At 54.1% G+C, this 18,533-nt stretch overlaps 7 protein-coding genes across 7 annotated transcripts; 3 read left to right on the top strand and 4 right to left on the bottom strand.

The window, feature by feature from the left end:
* Positions 1-751: 751 nt before the first annotated feature.
* KRP23_14163 (Phosphorylated adapter RNA export protein) lies at positions 752-1,324 on the bottom strand (the record flags this gene model as incomplete). The annotated part of the gene is made up of 1 exon (XM_067884953.1): positions 752-1,324. One exon carries the CDS (start codon positions 1,322-1,324, stop codon positions 752-754), a length of 573 nt encoding a protein of 190 aa, XP_067737717.1.
* Positions 1,325-1,451: 127 nt separating this feature from the next.
* Positions 1,452-2,624, bottom strand: KRP23_14162 (uncharacterized protein; the record flags this gene model as incomplete). Its single annotated transcript, XM_067884952.1, has 1 exon — positions 1,452-2,624. The coding sequence occupies one exon, from the start codon at positions 2,622-2,624 to the stop codon at positions 1,452-1,454; it is 1,173 nt and encodes a 390-aa protein (XP_067737716.1).
* A 2,038-nt stretch (positions 2,625-4,662) lies between these two features.
* On the top strand, positions 4,663-6,261 carry KRP23_14161 (uncharacterized protein; the record flags this gene model as incomplete). The annotated part of the gene is made up of 3 exons (XM_067884951.1): positions 4,663-5,142; positions 5,227-5,439; positions 5,509-6,261. The coding sequence occupies 3 exons, from the start codon at positions 4,663-4,665 to the stop codon at positions 6,259-6,261; spliced, it is 1,446 nt and encodes a 481-aa protein (XP_067737715.1).
* A 198-nt stretch (positions 6,262-6,459) lies between these two features.
* Positions 6,460-7,290, top strand: KRP23_14160 (uncharacterized protein; the record flags this gene model as incomplete). Its single annotated transcript, XM_067884950.1, has 1 exon — positions 6,460-7,290. The coding sequence occupies one exon, from the start codon at positions 6,460-6,462 to the stop codon at positions 7,288-7,290; it is 831 nt and encodes a 276-aa protein (XP_067737714.1).
* Positions 7,291-7,640: 350 nt separating this feature from the next.
* KRP23_14159 (uncharacterized protein) lies at positions 7,641-8,588 on the top strand (the record flags this gene model as incomplete). The annotated part of the gene is made up of 1 exon (XM_067884949.1): positions 7,641-8,588. The coding sequence occupies one exon, from the start codon at positions 7,641-7,643 to the stop codon at positions 8,586-8,588; it is 948 nt and encodes a 315-aa protein (XP_067737713.1).
* Positions 8,589-8,931: 343 nt separating this feature from the next.
* KRP23_14158 (uncharacterized protein) lies at positions 8,932-9,303 on the bottom strand (the record flags this gene model as incomplete). The annotated part of the gene is made up of 3 exons (XM_067884948.1): positions 8,932-9,033; positions 9,096-9,140; positions 9,211-9,303. The coding sequence occupies 3 exons, from the start codon at positions 9,301-9,303 to the stop codon at positions 8,932-8,934; spliced, it is 240 nt and encodes a 79-aa protein (XP_067737712.1).
* A 4,680-nt stretch (positions 9,304-13,983) lies between these two features.
* On the bottom strand, positions 13,984-14,390 carry KRP23_14157 (uncharacterized protein; the record flags this gene model as incomplete). The annotated part of the gene is made up of 2 exons (XM_067884946.1): positions 13,984-14,118; positions 14,199-14,390. 2 exons carry the CDS (start codon positions 14,388-14,390, stop codon positions 13,984-13,986), a joined length of 327 nt encoding a protein of 108 aa, XP_067737711.1.
* Positions 14,391-18,533: the final 4,143 nt, after the last annotated feature.

Genomic DNA, 18,533 nt, shown 5'->3' with positions numbered 1-18,533 from the left:
GCCTCGTCGCCGAGCTGCTCGCGAAGAGCGGCGGCCACCCCAATGTCGTGCGCTCCTACTTCCACTTCCGGGAGCACGCGTACATTTACCTTGTGAGCGAGCTCTGCGCCGATGGCGACCTGTACACGCACGTCACCACTCCGCCTCGCAGTGGCGCTGTGGACGAGCGCACCTCTATCGACATTATGACGCAGATCTTCGCTGGCGTGGACTTCTTGCACCGCCAGCTCAACATCGCGCACCGTGACCTGTCGCTGGAGAACGTGCTGATGCACGACGGCAAGTGCAAGATCTCTGACTTCGGGCTGTCCGTGGACGCGAACTCTCGCTGCGTCGGCCGCGTGGGCAAAGACTACTACATGGCCCCCGAGGTGGTGGCAGGCGAAGAGTACGACCCGGTCAAGGCCGACGTTTGGTCGCTCGGTATCATGTGGTTCGTGATGCTCACGGGTTCCTCTCTGGTCCCGTTAGCTTCTGTGCAGGAGAAGGCTTTTGTGGGGCTCATGCGGTGCGGAGTCGCGGCCGTCTTCAAGTCGTGGAAGTACGACGACAAACTGTCCCCAGGCGTGATTGACCTCATCTCGTGCATGCTGGAAGTGGACCCAGCTGAGCGGATTGCTCTCGAGGACATCTTGACACACTCGTGCTTGAAAGGCGAGGACGCATGCTAGCTTGGGCCAGCAAGGAGGCGAAGAGTGTCAACAAAGTGCCTTAATGCTTATTTCGATCAATAAAATCAATGAAACGTTGCTCAGCTGAGCTGCATGTCGACCTGTCCGTCCTCCGCAACATGCGTAACAGGTGCGCCGTTGCCCACGTCTCCGTCGTGGCCCAGCGTCAAGTCGTCGAAGCCCAATTTGTCCAGCGTCTTGTCCATTTTGTGTCTCTGGCGACTGCGCGCGCGTTTCTTGGCGTCCTTCTTCTTGCGGTCCTCCACCTCATAGATCGACCGGTACACGTCCTTGGCCACTTTGTCTTTGAGCAGCGAGAAGAAGACGCCGCCTGACGTGCGGCGCCGCGGCTTGTACTCGTGCGAGCGCTCGTCCACCTCGAAGAACAGTTCAGGCTTGCCGCTTGCCAGCGCGTTCACCTGCTGTCCACCGGCCTTCTCCAGGCGCAGTGTCTCGCGCAGCAGCTGCCATGCGAGCTTGGGGCCCACGTGCTTCACCACGCGATGCAGCAGCGCCACTTTGGGCTCTTTCAGAAGATCCGACAGGATGCGCGGCATGTCCTTGGTGAGCGGCTGCTTGAGCGCCTGACGCCGGCGCTTGGGCTTGCGGCCCTCGGGCTTCTTGGCCTTGGGCTTCTCCGGCGCAGCGTCCATTGAGGTAGTGACTGAATGAGCTCCTCAAAAACGTTGGCGCCAAAAATAGCGATCTTTTCGGACCAATGGGTGAATTTTATTTTAGCAAATTAGATGGTATCCTATATTAGAATATATAAGGAAGGATTCAAGGTGTTGGCCTGCATCGGGCCAGGTCTCGCATAAGCTCGAGCTCGCGCTGCTGCAGGCGCTGCACCTGTTCCTGGAGCAGCAGCACTAGCCGCGCGTCGCTGCTGTTGTTCGCCTGAAGCTTCTGATGCAAGTCTGCGTTCTCGGCCACGAGCTTCATGTTGTCGGCCCGAAGTGTCTGCAGTTCGAGCTCATTGCATGTTAGTTGTGGTTGTTCAGGGACGAGGTCTTTGCTGGCTGGGGTGACGCAGTGTGCTGGGTGCTCCACTGGAGGAACCGGCTCAGCAGAAGATTGGGTTGTCTCTAACGTAGATGCAGTGGTGTCGAAGCTTGATCGCTCTTCTGTTTGCACTGGTTCAGCCTGTGCCTCTTGCTTAAGCCCAATGAGGCATCGCGCTCGTTTGCTTTTCCTTTCGGGAGGAACTTCAGCCTCGTCCTTACGTGGTCGCTTTCGACTTTCTTCTTCCTGCACCTTATTCCGATGCTGCAGTCGCAACGTCCTCCTCCAGTCCATCAGATTCGACTCTTTCTCCAAGACAGGAGCTTCATGCTCTTTAACGACAGGCTGTTGCCTGCCTCTCACACGCTGCCGCAAGAGCGCCCCCGCGCGATGCAGCTGCTCATCCAGCTCGTCGTCCTCTTCGTCCTTCTCGTCGTCATCTTCGTCTGTCAATCCAGGCGATGCTGCCGACGGAATCGACTTCAGCCACACCACATCCAGCTCTGCGGTTTCTGCATCGTCACAGCCAAGAGACCGCTGGCGGCGCTCAGCGAAAAGAAGCATCGCGCGGCGCAGCAACCGGTCCAGTTCGTCGTCGCCGTCTTCCTGCTTTGGCACTCCTGCCACCACCTCCACCTCCATACTGGAACTGCATTGGTTGTTCTTGGCCAACTGCTCGCGCAGAAGCTTCAATGCTCGCTGCAGTAGTTGGTCCAGCTCGTCGTCATCGCCGTCCTCCCCCCCATCGCTATCATCTGGCGCGGAGGCGCCACTAAGCTGGTCATTGATCGCTCTACTCCGCAGCAACAGCATCGCCCGGCGCAGCAGGCGGTCGAGATCGCTGTCGTCGTCCTCGTCCGCTTCAACGTGCGTCAACGCGCGGACTGCAGCATCTCCCAGCTCCGTCATGATGCGCCTGAGCCATCGAATCTCGCGCGGCGCGGCGTTCATTGTCGTCACAAACGAAAATCTACGAGTGTCGTCGGTGGGCAAATAAGAAGTGCCGTCTCGCCATTTTTTTGTTGGGATAAGCAGCAAAGAATAATCAGGTGGACTCTACATTGCGAAAACCCTATCTCTTGGCGGCATCGACTGATTTCCAAGCCATTCGGGGGAACGTTAGAGCCGAGAACTGCTTGAATTGCTTATCCTGCTTGTGCACAACGACGGACTCGGCATAAACCTCTTGATTGCACTGCCTGATGCAACCTGCGTGGGAGCTACATGCACGAGCCTTTTCAACAATGAAACAACTTGCCACAATTGCTGGACGTGATATTCGACATGAGTCCCCACTGGTCTAATGCCCAGTTGCCGAGCAAAGCTCCTAACACAAAGTGAAGGATGACAGAAAGAAGGACACCAAGGTTCTTGGCCCAAGCAGGCTTAGATATGCCACCACATATGCATTGCCTGATCCGTCGTTGGAGCGATGCAGTCGCCTCAGGATGACCGTGTGCGGCGAACCGGAACGGGTGACAGCGCCGACGCAGCTCGCTCGCTCCAAGTTGCCCTTGCAGCATCGCCTCGAAGAGCGTTGCACGCCCCAATGACGTAATTGCAGCAAGTTACAACCGGTGGAAGTGTAGCGGATTGGCGATCCTACCTGCGAGTGATCAGGTCGCGGTTGAAACCTGACTGTTAAACGTTGGTGCCCGTGCATGTTAAACCTCACGAGACCGTCGGAACGCGTGCTGTGAACGCAAAAGCACCAGAATGAGCGCTGTGCAAAGCAAAAAACGAGGGGCTGTTGCTCCCGACTGTAGTATACCCTGAACATTTGTATCCGGATTTCTTAAACAATACACAAATATTTTTTTAAATATTAAGGAATAACATTTCTTTATCCGTAAAAAGTATAGAGTATCTTCAATCAGTTTGGATCGGGTGCATTAGTAGTGCTAATGCAACCATCCAGTCGGGAGCAGCATCACATGCAAACGAGCGAGGGATGCAGACGGGCCACATTGAAGATGACTTCATCTCACTTGATTTGAGTATGCTGCGATTCCGATAATCAGTGAGCCATATTCCGAAACCCGACGGTCGACCTTGACATGATGGTCCGATGACCAGCGCCGCTGCAAGCACATCGATGCCGAGTTTGGACACGAGGCAGCGTGAGCGCTTTTCCAGCGTTGCCGGCACAGTCGAGCTCGTCGACAAAACGCCCGATAAAGCATGCTGAGACTCGCACGCTATAATACCCGGTGCTGCGCTACCACCGAGTCTTACCAGCAGCTTTTCGCGAGTTAGTCATCACCGTCGCCGACGCGCCTAGAAACGCAAGGTCTTTAACAACCTGCGCACGTTGAAGTGCCTCGGCATCTGCTTGCGGCCTCGATTCTCGAGCGCAACAAACAGCGTTGCCGGCCGGTTGATCTGCACCAGCCGCGCTGCCGATGAAATCGAGTTGGCGCGCGTCAAAGATACGCGGCTTGAATTTCAAATTGACGCGCCTAGCCTAGGCGAGCTTGGTGTGCGCGTCCGATTCTCGGACTAGGCTTGGCACTGTATGGTGTGTGACACACTATATACGTCACAAACGGAGGTGCACCACACTAGAATAGGGCGGCGCGTCACAGCGTGGGGATCGCCTTTCTTTTCTTCAAGGTGACGTCCAAGCGGACTAATTGGTACAGCGTACCGTCCAGACCGTCGAAACGCGGCGAGAGCTCGATACCGCACCGGCACAAGCTGCCCCGGGCAGCAGTTGTCCTCGCAACGCGGCAGTCCTCCACACAGGCTGACATCCGTGCCATGTGGCGGCTACAGCTTTCCTCGCGCTCCTTCGCAACTGAGCTCGACAGGTTTAACAGGAGCCGCTAATTTTAGAGGTTGAACTTGGGCGGAAGAAGGCGACATACTGGACGCAAGTGAAAAATGGCGCCCCCTCTCGCCCCAGCTGCCCCAGTATTTGGGCTCCCGCTCAGTATCGTTTTCGCTCGCCGCGAGTCACGTCTATAGTCTCTTGCTGTCGGAGATAGCCATGCTGGACCTAATGCAGGCGCTGCGCCAGCCCTCGGCCGACGAGCTGCGCGGCCTCATGCTGAGCGACGAGGAGCTGGGCGACCTGGAGCATCTGGAGCACGACGCGGACGCCGCCGTCATGTCCATCATGCTGCCCGCCACGCTGTCCGAGGACGAGGACGTGGACTCGCTCTGGAGCGCCGCACTCAGCGAGCCGCCGACGCCGCAGGACGAGCCAATGGCCGACGACCTCGTGAGTGGCGAGCAGTCGGAGAGCGGACCCGACGAGATTTTAACCATGATGGCGGCGCCCCAGGCCAGCGTCCACGCGGACGCGCTGTTCGCGTCGTCGGCCGTGGCGCCGCTGCCGCTGGAGAAGAAGCGACGCGGTCGCAAGCCGTCGCCCAAGACGCCGGACAAGAAGCCCAAGCGCGCGCCGCCGTCCGAGGCCAAAGCGCGACTGCGCAGCTACGAGCGCCGCAGCCGACACAAGCGAGAGGTGAGAAGAGACACACGCATCCCGGTGTTTTGCTGAGTCAGCACTTTAACGTTTCTTATTCGGATCTCTTTTAACATTGCGTAGCACACGATGATGACGATGAAGGAGACGGTGGCGGCTATGGAGAGCCGTATCAGGAGCCTGTGCGACGGCGGCAAGAGAGAGAGTCCGCTGCGGCAGAGCATCTCGGACCTGACGCTGGAGGCCACACACCTCACCAACCACAACTACAACCTGCGCAAGGCGCTGGACGACCACCGCTTCTTCCACTCGATGCTGCAGCTCGAGTACGATCACGTACGTCGCCAATATTAGACATTTGCACAAATCGACGGAAAAAATCTGACTTTTTGTGTGAATTTACAGCGGGAGACGACGTCCGACTCGGTAGCGGAGGAGCTATTCGACCTGCAGGCGCCACGCTCGTGGCGTCCCATGGAGGAGGCCACGTGTCTGCGCATCATGCGCGACTCGTTCCTCGAGATCGACGCCTTCTCCAACAGTGAGGACTTCGTCTCGAGCGGCCTCGAGATCTGCGGCTGGCGCGAGAAGCGCAAGCTCGTGGGCAACAACGTCAACTTCATGTTCCACAAGACGTTCGCCAAGGACTGCAGCGAGGACCTGGCGGCCCGCAGCTGGGAGATGCGCGCCGTGCAGGACCAGGTGACCCGCTACTTCGGCCACAGTCTCGAGGTCAAGGTCGAGGTGCTGCAGCGCTTCGAGAACGACGTGGTGGTGGTGCGCCGCAAGATCAAGCACACGATCGACGGCTGGGTCCACCACACCATCTACCTGCTCTTCCGCACCAAGACGCCCGACGGACATCTCGTGTGCATCCGGGATATGAACCCCGAGGACGCGGACGACCTGCACCTCATGTCGGGCAGCGCTACTACGGCGCCGTCCCAGTGCGTGATCTGGTCCAAGGCCTTCATCTGGTGGAAGTTCACGACGTTGCCAGAGGTGGAGGGCCAGCGGATCCGCGGTTTCGAGGTCGAGTACGGAGGGTCGCTGGGCTCAGCCACGCAGGCCGACGCCGCCTTCTGGATGCGCGAGGTGCTGGTACTAGCGCTGCGCTGGGAGAACCTGGTCGTGGGGCCGTTGATCACCCTCGGCTAAGAGTTCAGGCGTGGGACGGTGCAGAGGCAAAAGGATCGTCGCAGACGCTGGTCTCGAGAGTCTGTCGGCGGCGATTCCGTTGCTGGTTATTTTATGAGTTGTTGTGTGTGAGGAGAAGTAGGCGTTTGGTAATATTAGGGAGCGTGCTGTACATTGCGAAAAGAGTCTTTGTCCGCCAGTTGCGTTTGCTTTGTGAGGATGGAGGCGGCCTTGGCCTCTGCTGCCAAGCAGCCTCGCTGGACAGGCCAAGACTGTGTCTGTCTCGGCATGGCGTTGTTCGTGCTCATCAACGTGATCATGTGCCTCTGGGTAACGGTAACCTCCGAGTCCACTGCCCACCGCCAAGCCAACGCAGTTTTCCGCGCACTGGAGAACGCCTCGACAATTGAGTTCAATCTCACGATGCAGACGAATGGAAGCGCTGGTCTTCTCAACGTGACGGGGCGACTGCATCCTCGACTGTCCGAGTGTTGTTCGCACAGACTACACTTTGATGGCCGAATGGACGTGTCGTCTACGAATTCCAGCGACGTGTTCGTGCTGACGAACCACCGAGGTTACCGCCTCCGCACAAGCAGCGCGAACGCAACGTGTTTAACGACACTGGACGTTCCGCCGCTGCATACATTAGCGGATACCGTGCACAGTGCGTTCCGGCCGGTGACCTACGCGGAGTTCGGGGTGAATTGCAAGCCGCTGCAGTTCACATTCTATGATACGCCGTTCGCCGTGTGCGCGGAGGATTGGCTTCGCTCGATACTGAAGGAAGCTCAACACCCGCCTCCGCTTTCAATTCTCCCACCAAGCGGTGAGCAACAGGATCCCGTGCTGGTGATTCATGGCAAGCAGTCGACGTTGACTGTCAAGGTGCTTTCGGACACGACAGCGGACGCCGACCAACCGTTTGAAAAGCCCGAGCGCTGCGAGTTTCTCGAGGGCCCGATGACTTCGGGTGAATCTTGCTCGACCCAGTCGATGCACTGCCCCGGTCCACACATCCATGCTTGCAAGAAACGGGAGGGTTCGTGAGGCGTGACAAAACAAACAAGTGCAAGTGACGCAGATCGTGCGTGAAGCTTCAACGTGGTGGGCAACGCGTAGACAGACAAGCAGGAAGTGGTCAACTTTGATGTGTTAGCCATCCCTCTTCTTGATTTTCGTCAGCAACTTCAGTCTTGGCATTCATGGCCGACCTCGCGGCGAACATTATCTTCTAGCTAATAGCATAGGCATCTTATGAACGGCAGCTACGTGTGGTGCAGTCGGGATACGGCAGTTGGTTGTGTCTTGCCCTGCCTGGGAAGCTGCGGTTGTCGTGCTTTTCTCCGTGAGACTTGGTCGCGTTGGGAGCTTTGTCCACTTTGCTGTCATTTACCAAGATGGGCGGGGCAGGTGACAACCTTGAGCAGAAGCAAGTGGCGCCGCTGAGCACGGTGTCGCTCGATTCGACCTACGATCAGGACGATGCAGGGTCGGCATCTGCGGAGAAACGACCAGCTCGCAACCAATGGTCTTGGCCACTTTTCTTGCTGCTGCTAGGCTTGACCCTGGTTGCCGTTGGGCTCGTGCTTGCGTTGGATCGCGACGACTCCAGCCACGGACTTGTGGCCGATGTTGGTGAAAGGGATCTCTCCTTTTCGACGGCGTATTCGAGTAGTGAACGTCTCGATGCAGCTCAAAAGAAGTTGGCGAGGTGGCTGAACCAGATGCACAACGCTAGTGAGCTCTACGTCGAAGGTGCCAGCATCAACGCGAGCTTGTCGGGCGTGGTGTTCCCCCGGAATGGAAGTGATACATCGGTCCCGTTTGATGCGATGGTGGCTGTCGATTCGGGTCTGGCAATGCCGAGCCGACAGTTTGTGGCTTTGGCGAATGGGAGAGGCTACAAGTGGACCGAGACGCAGGTGAGCTACGGAGATAGCATCGTCTCGAGTGGCTGTCTGACTGCAAACTGCAGTCTGCCATTTCACGAGCTCGATTCGGTTGTATCGACAGCAAACTGGACGTCCGACGACTTTGACGACAAAGTCGAAGTGAATATTGCGTTCAATGGAGCCAACTACACGGTGTCAAAGGACGAGGGTGACGGCTCGAGTGAGGTTGAAGACGCGAACTGCTGGTCGATTGAGAGTGAAGATTACGAGCTTGGATTGCACGTATGTATCCCCTCGGTCAGCGATCAGATCTTAAAGACGGATTTTGAGGAGATTTTCGAGGCAACTTCTGGATGCCCACAGGTTGCACCGAATGGAACCCGCACGTCGAGTCGCTTGAACTTTTCAGTGCCGTTGCCGTTGCGTAAGTGGTATGCCAGCTACAAGGTGTAGTCGACAGTAAGAAGTGATGGTGAAGGTAAGAATCTCCAGAGCTTGCCTGAAGGTTACTTCTGGATGTCACTTGCTACTGTTCTTGAAACTTATTTCAAAGTTAAGAAGCGATCCGAGTGGTGATCCCATTTCCCGGCCTGGTAGTATTCATCAGTAACTGTGTACACTTTTCAAGAGGTTCATACAAACTTCTAGTGCTGCAAGTACATCAGTTGCTATGGCAATCGATACCGCTGTTGTACCCCGCTTAGCAGTTTTCTACGAGATGTTGTGTGAATGTGCACATAATTTCGTTGGAACTAATACCCAGCACAAAAAAAAAATACGGCACATGGGGAAGAGATTAGCATAGATAGAAACAGGTTCTCTTGAAAACGAGGAGCGGTACCTTTCCCACGAGTTCTTGTACTGTTTCATCGCGTTGCGTCACTTCTCGGGCTTGAATCTACATCCAGACGCCACCGCTTAGCTGCTTGAATACCATTTCACGGAGAATTGACTCCTCACCTCAAGGTTGTTCTTGAGCTCTTCAACATCTGAAACAAGAGAATTCTGCAAGAAACACAGCAACAGGAACTCAATCAGTTCAAAACAACAAACAGCAGTATGTAAGCCGTCGTACGGTCATTTTTGTCAATGACACTGCTGATAAGGACTTGGCGGTAGTCGCCACCCCCGCCTTGGAGCTTTCTGTAGGCCGGCGCAGCGCCACCATCGATGGATCAGGTCCCTCGCCTGAGCTTCACACTCAGTTGGCGCACGCTATCCGTTATGTCCGTTTCCGGGCCATGCTGTCGAGTGCAGCCTGCGACGTGGCTATTGGTGGGCAGACGACTCGCTTTGCCGGTCTTCTCCGCCGCTTGCTGAATCGCTGCTGGAATGAGTGCAAATGCGCCGCGGTCGTGCTTTGAACCATGGAAAGCACGTGACTAGCGATGCATTCGAGCGGATCCGCACGGCAGAGTTTGTGGCTTGTGTAGCTTCCTATCCGCATCAAAGTGGAGTCCACGATGGACCGCGTCGAAGTGCAAGACATGGGCTCGGAGACGCGGCAGTGCCGCACCCAGCTTCTTCTCGACTAGCTGCGCGGTTTCACCAACGGGACAGCTGCTGCAGCCTGCCGTTGGGCCGTCGTGTTAGCTATCAAGAGACTGTGCCAGAAAGAGACTCTGTCAGCGGGCGCACTTACGATCAGAAGAACCCAAATCCGTCCTTCATCCCAGAGCAGCTCGAACTCACGTTTGATCGAATCAAGGTGCGCCTGAGCCGTGCGCGTCTCAAACGTCTCTGCATGGCGGGCTCCATCGAACGCGACCGTGCTGTAGTTGCCCGTGCCTTGTAAACCAAACTGCCAGCTCGGAGTACCCGCTGCGGCACTGCTGTCACCATCGCTTGACGCTACAGATGAACAGTACCGCGGGTATCTATCTCAACTTGCCAGTTGTTTTGCACGGCAAGAGACCACATGTGTTCGTCAAACTCAACGGCGTGTGCTCCAACAATAGGACCACGCAATACAACAGTATGTTCCCAATTCAACGTCATTCCCCCACACTCCAATTGCAGCTTCCCATCGTCAATATGTCTCCGTCGATAATCGCTATGCTCCAGTCCATGAGTCTGGGGCCTGCGTGATATACGTTGACCCCGTTTTCAACCAGTTTTTTTTATCATTGCTGAGCTTTTCTCGGTGACTTGTGCCCGACCAACGAGAACACGAACCGTGACACGCTGGGAGGCACGGATGATAGCGTCGGTCAGTTCAGGATGCGACAAGATGAACATAGCGATATCTACTGAGGTCTCTGCGCCGTCGAGCAAATCGATGAGCTTCTGAGGTGCAGCTTGGTCGCGAGAAAACCAGTAGTCTACAACTGCAGTTTGTAGTCTACCCAATATGTCATGCTCCATGCGGCCAAATACTCGACGGTCGACCCCCATTATCCCTGCGATGTCCTTGAGCGATAGGGTGTCCGTGACGCAAAGACCTCGTTTTCAGCATTTCCACCACGAAACGCATGGGGTCCACCGAGGGGGTTTACCTGACTTGGACTCGTCTTGGCTGGGCTGGGAGTGGACGATGGAGTTGATCGTGCTGCAGGCGTGTCCTGTGCTTTGATGCAGCTGGGTAATTCTCTCCCCTTTCTGGTATCGCTTGCGAATCTGGGACTTCTCTGCTGGAGTTTAGTCGCGAGCGTTTCTTGGGCAGCGGAAGATTCGAGATGGTTTTGGATTGGAAGAGTAAAGAACGTTTTAAATGCACCAAAACGTTTTAAACAGTTTAGAAGTGTCCAAAAGTCATTGCGCCAGGATCTTTGAAATCTGCCGCGAACTCATTGACGTCTAGCAGTGTGAAAAGAGCCTCGCCATAGTGACACCACAACGAGCTGCGGCCGACTTGCCAGCGAGCCCATCACCGGTGCCTCCTGCTCATGCTCTGAGGGATTCTTCCCCAACACGAAGGGCGTTGGGATCGCCCCCTGGCTCCGCCTTACGGAGATCCGATCGCTACAGCCCTTATCGAAGAGAAATTCTCGAGCCAAGCTCGTCAAGAAACGTCTTGGCGTCGCCGGCAGTCACGCGCAGGGTGATGTTATTACCTCAGCGAGGCTCACAGATTTCAGCGTACTCGCCCACACCTCCTGCTCCTGTAGCATCGCCCCGTCAATCGACTCCAGCTCGATCATCCAGATCAACAACCCCAGCGCGGTCACCCCAGACCCCCCGTACACCAATATTGTCAACTCCAACACGTTTCCCCCGCACTCCGTGTATCCCAGGTTCGTCTAGACGATCTAGGCCTTCACCATTGAAGACCGGGCGACCGCGTGACATGATTTGGAAGCACTACACCATTGAACGCGAAAACGACAGAAAAACACGGGCGGTGCATCTACTGCGGCACGCTAAAATAAATGATAAACCTAGTGGTAACTTGTTGAACCACTTGGTGAAGCGTAACCAGTGCCCTAGTGTCCCTAGAGCTGTTCAAACTTCGCTACGACCTGTATCGGTTCCAGCACCAGCGCCGACAACAGAACCAAATGTGGAGCCTGCATCACGTGATATTGATCAAGATGCTTTTGATCTGGCACTAGCTCGGGTGTTTCTTGTCTGCGCACTGCCTTTCATTCTTGTGGAAGCACAAGTATTTCGAGACTTTGTTGCTTTGGTGGCTCCCTCTGTCAAAATACACTCGGGGCACAAGCTCAGTATGGTGCTGTTAAAACAAGTGAGAGATGAGATTCGTTTGAAAGTCATCCAGATGATTAATTCTCACACATACGTGTCACTCATTACTGATGGATGGACGGATATAAACGGATCAAGCATTATTAATTTCATGGTAGTTGTGCCAGGGTTGCCTTCGCTCTTTTGGTCGTCAAGGTCGACAAGGTAAAAAAACATACCGCGCGCTCTCTTGCTGGAGAAATTGACAAAATAATTGGAGAAGTGGAGCGCGAGACCACAGCCCAAGTTGTTGGAGTTGTCACTGATAATGCAAAGAACATGAGAAGCGCGACGAATCAAGTCCAGAGTAGGCGCCCAAACGTAATCAATGGTTGATGCTCAGCCCATGTTTTGAATTTATTGATGCAAGATGTCGGCGATTTTCCTGTCGTCAAAGCCGTTTTATCAAAAGCCATGGCTCTCACTCGCTTTGTACGGGATCATCTGGCACTTTATGACGAGTCCAAGCAGCTGCAGCACGGCTTACGAGACGCGGGTTCCAAGGCCAGAAATCTGGTTTTGCCGGTACCATTCGGTGCATGCTTGCCTTCGCAATGTGCTGAATAGCCGAGAGACACTGGACAAACTCTTCTTGAATCCCGATTATGAGCAGTTCGTGGACCGGTATCGTGGATCTGCGTCAAACCGGAAAAAAAACTTCTCTATGTGATAGCGTTGGTTCGTGACGATGCCTTCTGGAACAGCCTAAGAACTATAGTTCGGCTATTTGATCCCATAATCGAAGCGCTTTGTGCTCTGAAGGCTGACAATGGGTTTGTGTCAGGAGTCTATCGATGGTTTAGGTGGCTGCGATATCACACCGTGTACGGTGTGACGTCCCCGGAACCGGAGCCAGAATTATCCGAATCGGAGAATGAATCGAGCGAGAGCGACTCGGAGGAGTGTAATTCTGCACAACAGCAATCTCTAAGTGGCATTGGGGCTCTCAGCGACGCAGCTGCAATTGTCCCGGCTGCACCTGCGGACAACGGAGTAGCAGTTGGGGGGGGGGGTCTCACAAGTCGATGGTACCTACACAAATCTTACCACTGTTAGTCTTGATAATCTACAAGGCCTTTTTCGCGAGAAAATTCAGAAACGGTGGAGATACGTCCAACCAAACGAAATGGTGGTAGAATTCTTGCTGGATCCATCGATGAACATCGACGATTTCGTGGTTCTGACGACGAGCAAGTAGACAATCAAGTGTGTATGGTGACCGAACGATGCGGATTGATATCCTCTACGGGTGTTGCTGCGTTAACCGCTGAGATTCTCAGTTTCAAATGCTTGAAACGGAGGGGTGGTGAAGTTCTACGAGTAAAGTATTTAGAATCCAGCCCGCGAGACTACTGGGGTGCACAAAGCGAGATGAAATATCCTCTTCTGAAGAAGCTAGCTGACATTGTATTCGCGATACCGACTTCTTCAGCAGCAAGCGAGAGGGCTTGGAGTATATTTGATCACATTCACTCAAAGAGAAGAAACCGACTGTCTGTGGAGAAGGTCGAGATTCTGGTTTTTGTCTACATCAATTACGGTGCGCTCCAGAAGGATGAACTAGACCTTTCACGCCATCAGTCGCCCGAGAGTGTAGATACATAATCTTAAACTTCCGTTAAAGAATATGACTGAAAACTATCTTGTATCTTCTTACCCAAAGTTCTCGCGGCGTCAGTCTTCTTATCGAAGAGAGTCAGGCCAGCATCTCACAAGGTCTGAAACAAGTCAGACTAGGGCGCGTCAAAAAGGTAATTGGCGACCAAGCATAAACAGCACTGCTTCGTGCAACGTAGTCAGGTAGTTTGTGTTGCTGCACTCTTGCACAACTGCGTCGCAAAGAGCATCAACGTCATCGAGGTGGTTTCCTCGCAGCATCCACTGAAAAGAAGACGCGTATTGCTTCTTGTCCTTGCACTACTGCGCTCTCTGAAGTGTGATGTACCGGTGAGTCGGAATCAGTAGCCATTTCCCGTGGCAGTACGCAAGAAGCTGTTCCATCTTGTAATCTGTTTACAGAGGCTCGCGCGTCAACACGCAGCGGATAGCAAGTGCGCCAAACTTAGGGCAGTACTCGTAGTATCACACAGCAAACCGCCACATGCCGCTGCTCGCGCCGATCTCCATGGCGTACTGCTATAAGAAACGTTCTCACAAGGTGCAATCAGCCGTGGTAGGCGCGGGAGCGGTTGGCCATTAGGAACTCGAAGCGATGAACGAAGGTCTTGGACTCGTCCAAGAACTGCCGCGCCATCATGAACTCATACCAGCTCATCGCTTGGCTCTTCAATACCTTCTCCTGGGCCGCCATAATCTCCCGCAGCTTTGTTAGCACGGCATTCGACTTGACATATCCATCCGTGTTGAGCAGGTACTGACACCGGCGTTCCAGGTTTTCCACTCCGCCCCATCACTCGCGTCCGCTCCTGCACGTCCGGGCATGGTTAGCAGCATCTTCGGCATACTCTGGAACACCGCATTCATGGACGTGCCTGTAAGCGAGCCGGCGTCGCGCGAAAACAACGATTTGTAGCTGGAGTGCGTCGCAGCGCTCGGGCCACTACAAGCCATCACGAGGCTCTGAATCACTGTCCAGAAGGCTGGGCTACTTCTTCAGCCGCTCGATCTCCTCCTACGTCCAGTCCAGTAGCGCGATGTAGTAGTGCTCCTGCTGCCACAGCGCCAGGTCGTATGCCAGCCTGCGGTCGCCCCTACGCGCACCACCGCGCAGCAGCAGCAACTTGCACAGATGTCATAGCACCAGCGGCACCTTGAGCAGGTCCAGGAGCTCGCCTTCCTCATCGGAGGCGCCCTCCATGCAGTCTTGCAGCGCAAAACCCACATGTCCTGAGCACCTCTTGGTACTCGCGGCTGAAGCGCGCCACGGCCACCGTACCCAGCGGTTGCATATGCGCGCGCACGAGCTATGGTTGCCGGCGCGCACCTTGCTCTTGAGCGACTAGATCTGCGCGTGCAGCTTGGTCAATTACTCGATCGCCTTGGTCAACTCGCATTCCTCAATCACGCCGCTGTATTTGTCGTCCTCGTTGTTGTTCCGTGCGCAGAAGAGATTGGGTGCCCCGTTCTCGACTATGATTTGTTACGTCGTCCCCCCATCAGTTGCTAAACTGCATGACGGACAATATTAATGCCTCTGCGCCTTACCACAGTGTCTGTTAGTTGTCTAAAACCGGGACCTCTTCTTGAGAATATGCTATCTGGTAATTTTGAATAGATTTGAATTTTGAACGGAATTTCGGGCATTTTCTGGAAGTGTTTTGGACTGTTTAGAAGTCGTCCAAACCATCCCTAGTCAAAATTCTCCCTCCTAACACTATGGCAGTGCTGCAGCCTATGGACCGGGTAGTGTTGTTAGCTGGGGCTACAACATGTAGCCATTGCAGGGGTTTTGCCCAGTAACAGCTGCACTGACCAGTGAGTTTTGCAACCGATGCGAGCTCGAGCCCACGCCGTTGGGCAACGGACGAGAGAGAGAGAGAGAGAGAGAGAGAGAGAGCTCTAGTATAACTACAACGAGTAGGGAACCCGAAGCTACCAATACATTCACTTCTACATTTACCGAGCGACAAACAACACGCTGCTTGAGCTAAGTAATGATGACCCTTAGAACTGTTATCGGTAGAAGGTTAAGTGCGGCCTACTATTGAGCCGCTGTCAGGAATTCACAGGCGTCTCTAGTTGATGCGGAGTGTCTTTCTTAGCGCCTTTACGGGGGTACGATTGCTATTGTCCCGAACAAATTCCATGACCACTGCTGGAACGTCTTGCAATAACACATTCGCGGGTTCCCATGAGTCCTCAACAGCGTCCATTCCGCGTCAATATACTGTCACATCGTGGCGGTTGAATCTCGTCTCCAGCAACGAGTGAACAACGCATCCCTTACCGTTGTGGGACATAGATCCTCAGTGACGTTGAGGGACGCATCTGCATAAAATTTCAGTCGACTTGCATGGACCTCTTTACACTGACCTGTCACCAAGTTCTGAATCTCAAATATCCTGTTGGACGTGATCACCACGACCTGTGCTGGACCACACCATTTTACCCATATTTTACCCCGCTCGTGTTGCCAAACATCAGCATACAAGACGTAGTCACCTAAATCGAACTGTGCCATAAAAGTTTCATTCTTATTTGCTCGATGCTTGCTCCCTGCGGCTCTGGTCGTAACATTCACCCGTGCACTGCGTGTGTGCATGTCATCTAGTGCCTACTGTAGGCGCACTACATGGTCACGCTGGTTGGCTTGAATTTTCTCTAGTTGTGGTTGTTTGGACAGGTCCTGGTATCGCGATATGATCACTTGAACCCATCGCCTTTAATCCAGTCATTGCCGTGACTAGGCTATTCCTCCAAGTGCTGGCGACGGTGTATGGCTCAATACCAACTGAACAATCTTGATCACACACGACCACTCTCGAGGCTGCAATCGCCATTCCGAAATGAGGGCACTGCAACATCGCAGCGTTTCTCTCATGACTACTTCCACCGTGCCGTTTGCTCATGGGCAACGCGCAATGATGAAGTGGTGGTGCGCCCCGAGTGCATGCTGAAGTGCCTCGATAACCTTGCTCTTGAAGTGAGTACCTTGGTCACTCACCCAGGCGCGAAACACTCCGACTGAAGCGAACCAATCCACCAGCCTGGCAAATCTAGCGTCTGCATCTGCTCTTGCACATGGCAGCAACCACGCAAACTGGAATGCGTTGTTCTTTATTGCCAGTACATACTCTTTGTTCGTGTCACTATCGCCCATTAACAAAACGTTCCAATGGAGCAACTCGTTTGGGCGCTCCGCAATGCATGGCTTCACCGAACAGCCTCGGATGGGGCGGTCCCCCGAGTGCACTCGCACAATTTAGACAGCGCTACACAAAAAAATCAACATCTTTGTTGATTCCTGTCCAAACGAAACGCTCTTCAATTTGCTTCAGCGTCACCGCCGTGCCTCGGTGGCCAGCGATGCCGAAATGACCAACAGCTCAAACCCGCACTTGCAATTCGACGACTTCATCAGGAATCCAAATCCTCCCCGGTTCATCTTTCCAGAGTTTATCATCGGCCTTAATGACACCAGGAGATGGTGCTGCTGCTCATCGTGCTGTCACAATTCCTAGCCGTGCTGGCCAGACAAGCGCTTCATCCAGTTGGGTCGAAAGAGGAAGTGACACAATGCACAGAGGTAAACAATGACAAAGCAACACTTGCCAAAGAGCGCAAATTGTCTTAAAGGTTGAACCCCATCGCGACAGAAGGTTCACCCACACGTTATCATCCCCCGTGATCTCGTGGATTTTATAATTGTAGTCCATTAGCAGAAGTGACCATCGGTGCAGCTTGGCACCGACTTGGAGACACTGTGTGGATCCAAGATATTTCGCAGATTGCGATGGTCGGTGAATAGTGCTAATTCATCTGAACGATGCAGCAGATAATCAGCATGGCGACACGTTTCAACAATCGCGTACGCCTCTTTTTCGACTATAGCCCATCGTTTGGCAGCCCCCGAAAATGAGCCACTCAGCATCATCAACGGCTGGTGATCCTGCTCACTAAGTAGACGTGCGGCATGCACGCGGAATCTGAGTGATTGCTGCTCCCCAATGTTCATCGCTCGCATCAAAGTACATTGGCAGAAGTTTGTCGGGATCTGGATGCGCCAACAGCAATGCATGTTATAGGGAATCCTTACAACTTTCGATACAGGCTGATTCATCGTCACCCCAGCCAACAGCACGCAGCTTTACGGCGCGCGCTTGTGTTTTGTTGCGGCCACGAGCACGCTTGTAGACCCTCTCCATCCCTTTCACTAAAGGATCCACAAATTTATTGAGTGCGGGCAACGACGCCCGCATCCAGATCAGTGCACATCCAAATTGTTGCAACTCTCGCCCTGTCGCCGGCTCCGCCAGGTTTGAGAAAGCCGTAATCCTAGCAGGATCATGTCGAGCGCTAACCCCCAAGACCACGCGACCACACCACAGTGCTTCGCGCAGGTAAATACAGTATTTCTTCGGGTTCAGTTTAACCCCCCTCTCGGCACAAGTAGTCAGCACATTCCTGAGAAGTGCCAGTAGCTCTTTGTCCCTGACATAATTTCCCAGAAGGTCACCAATCCAAATCATCAGTCCTTGTTGAAACGCTCAGCAAACATTTGCTGTACGGTTGATTGAACGTAGGCCACACTGTTCGTCCCTCCCACTAGGGCTCTGGTCGGTGTGATAACTCCCTCTTCGGTCAGAATTGAGTAAATCTCCTGACAGATCACGGCCATGGCAAATTGCCAAAAACGCTTGAAGTAACCCAGCGAGATGTATGGTGAGGACTCCCGTAGCAACTCAAATGCAGCCTCCAAACATCGTCATTGGCCATACAATCGACCCAACGCACTTGTTCGGACCACACACGCACACAGTCATGCCGTGAGCTCCGGCTTCGGATTTATTTACTACATGCGGAGGAGAACACCACCCGCTTCATGGATTCCGGAAACACAGTCCAGCTATGATGAGTGCGTCTATGTACTTTTTCAGGAACGCACGGTGCGTGAGTGAATATCCCAGAGCTCGGCACTTCACTGGTACGGCTCCCGGCTTTAATGTCACTTCCATGAGTGGCATATCCACTGGCGGGTCTCGATCAATGACAAGACGAAAGACATCAATCAGCTGCATCAGGATTTTTTCTAAC

This window comes from Phytophthora ramorum (genome assembly GCF_020800215.1).
Source record: "Phytophthora ramorum isolate Pr-102 chromosome Unknown Phyram_PR-102_s0020, whole genome shotgun sequence".
In the NCBI taxonomy this organism is placed as follows: Eukaryota; Oomycota; class Peronosporomycetes; order Peronosporales; family Peronosporaceae; genus Phytophthora; species Phytophthora ramorum.
This window is presented reverse-complemented; position numbering and strand designations above follow the sequence as displayed.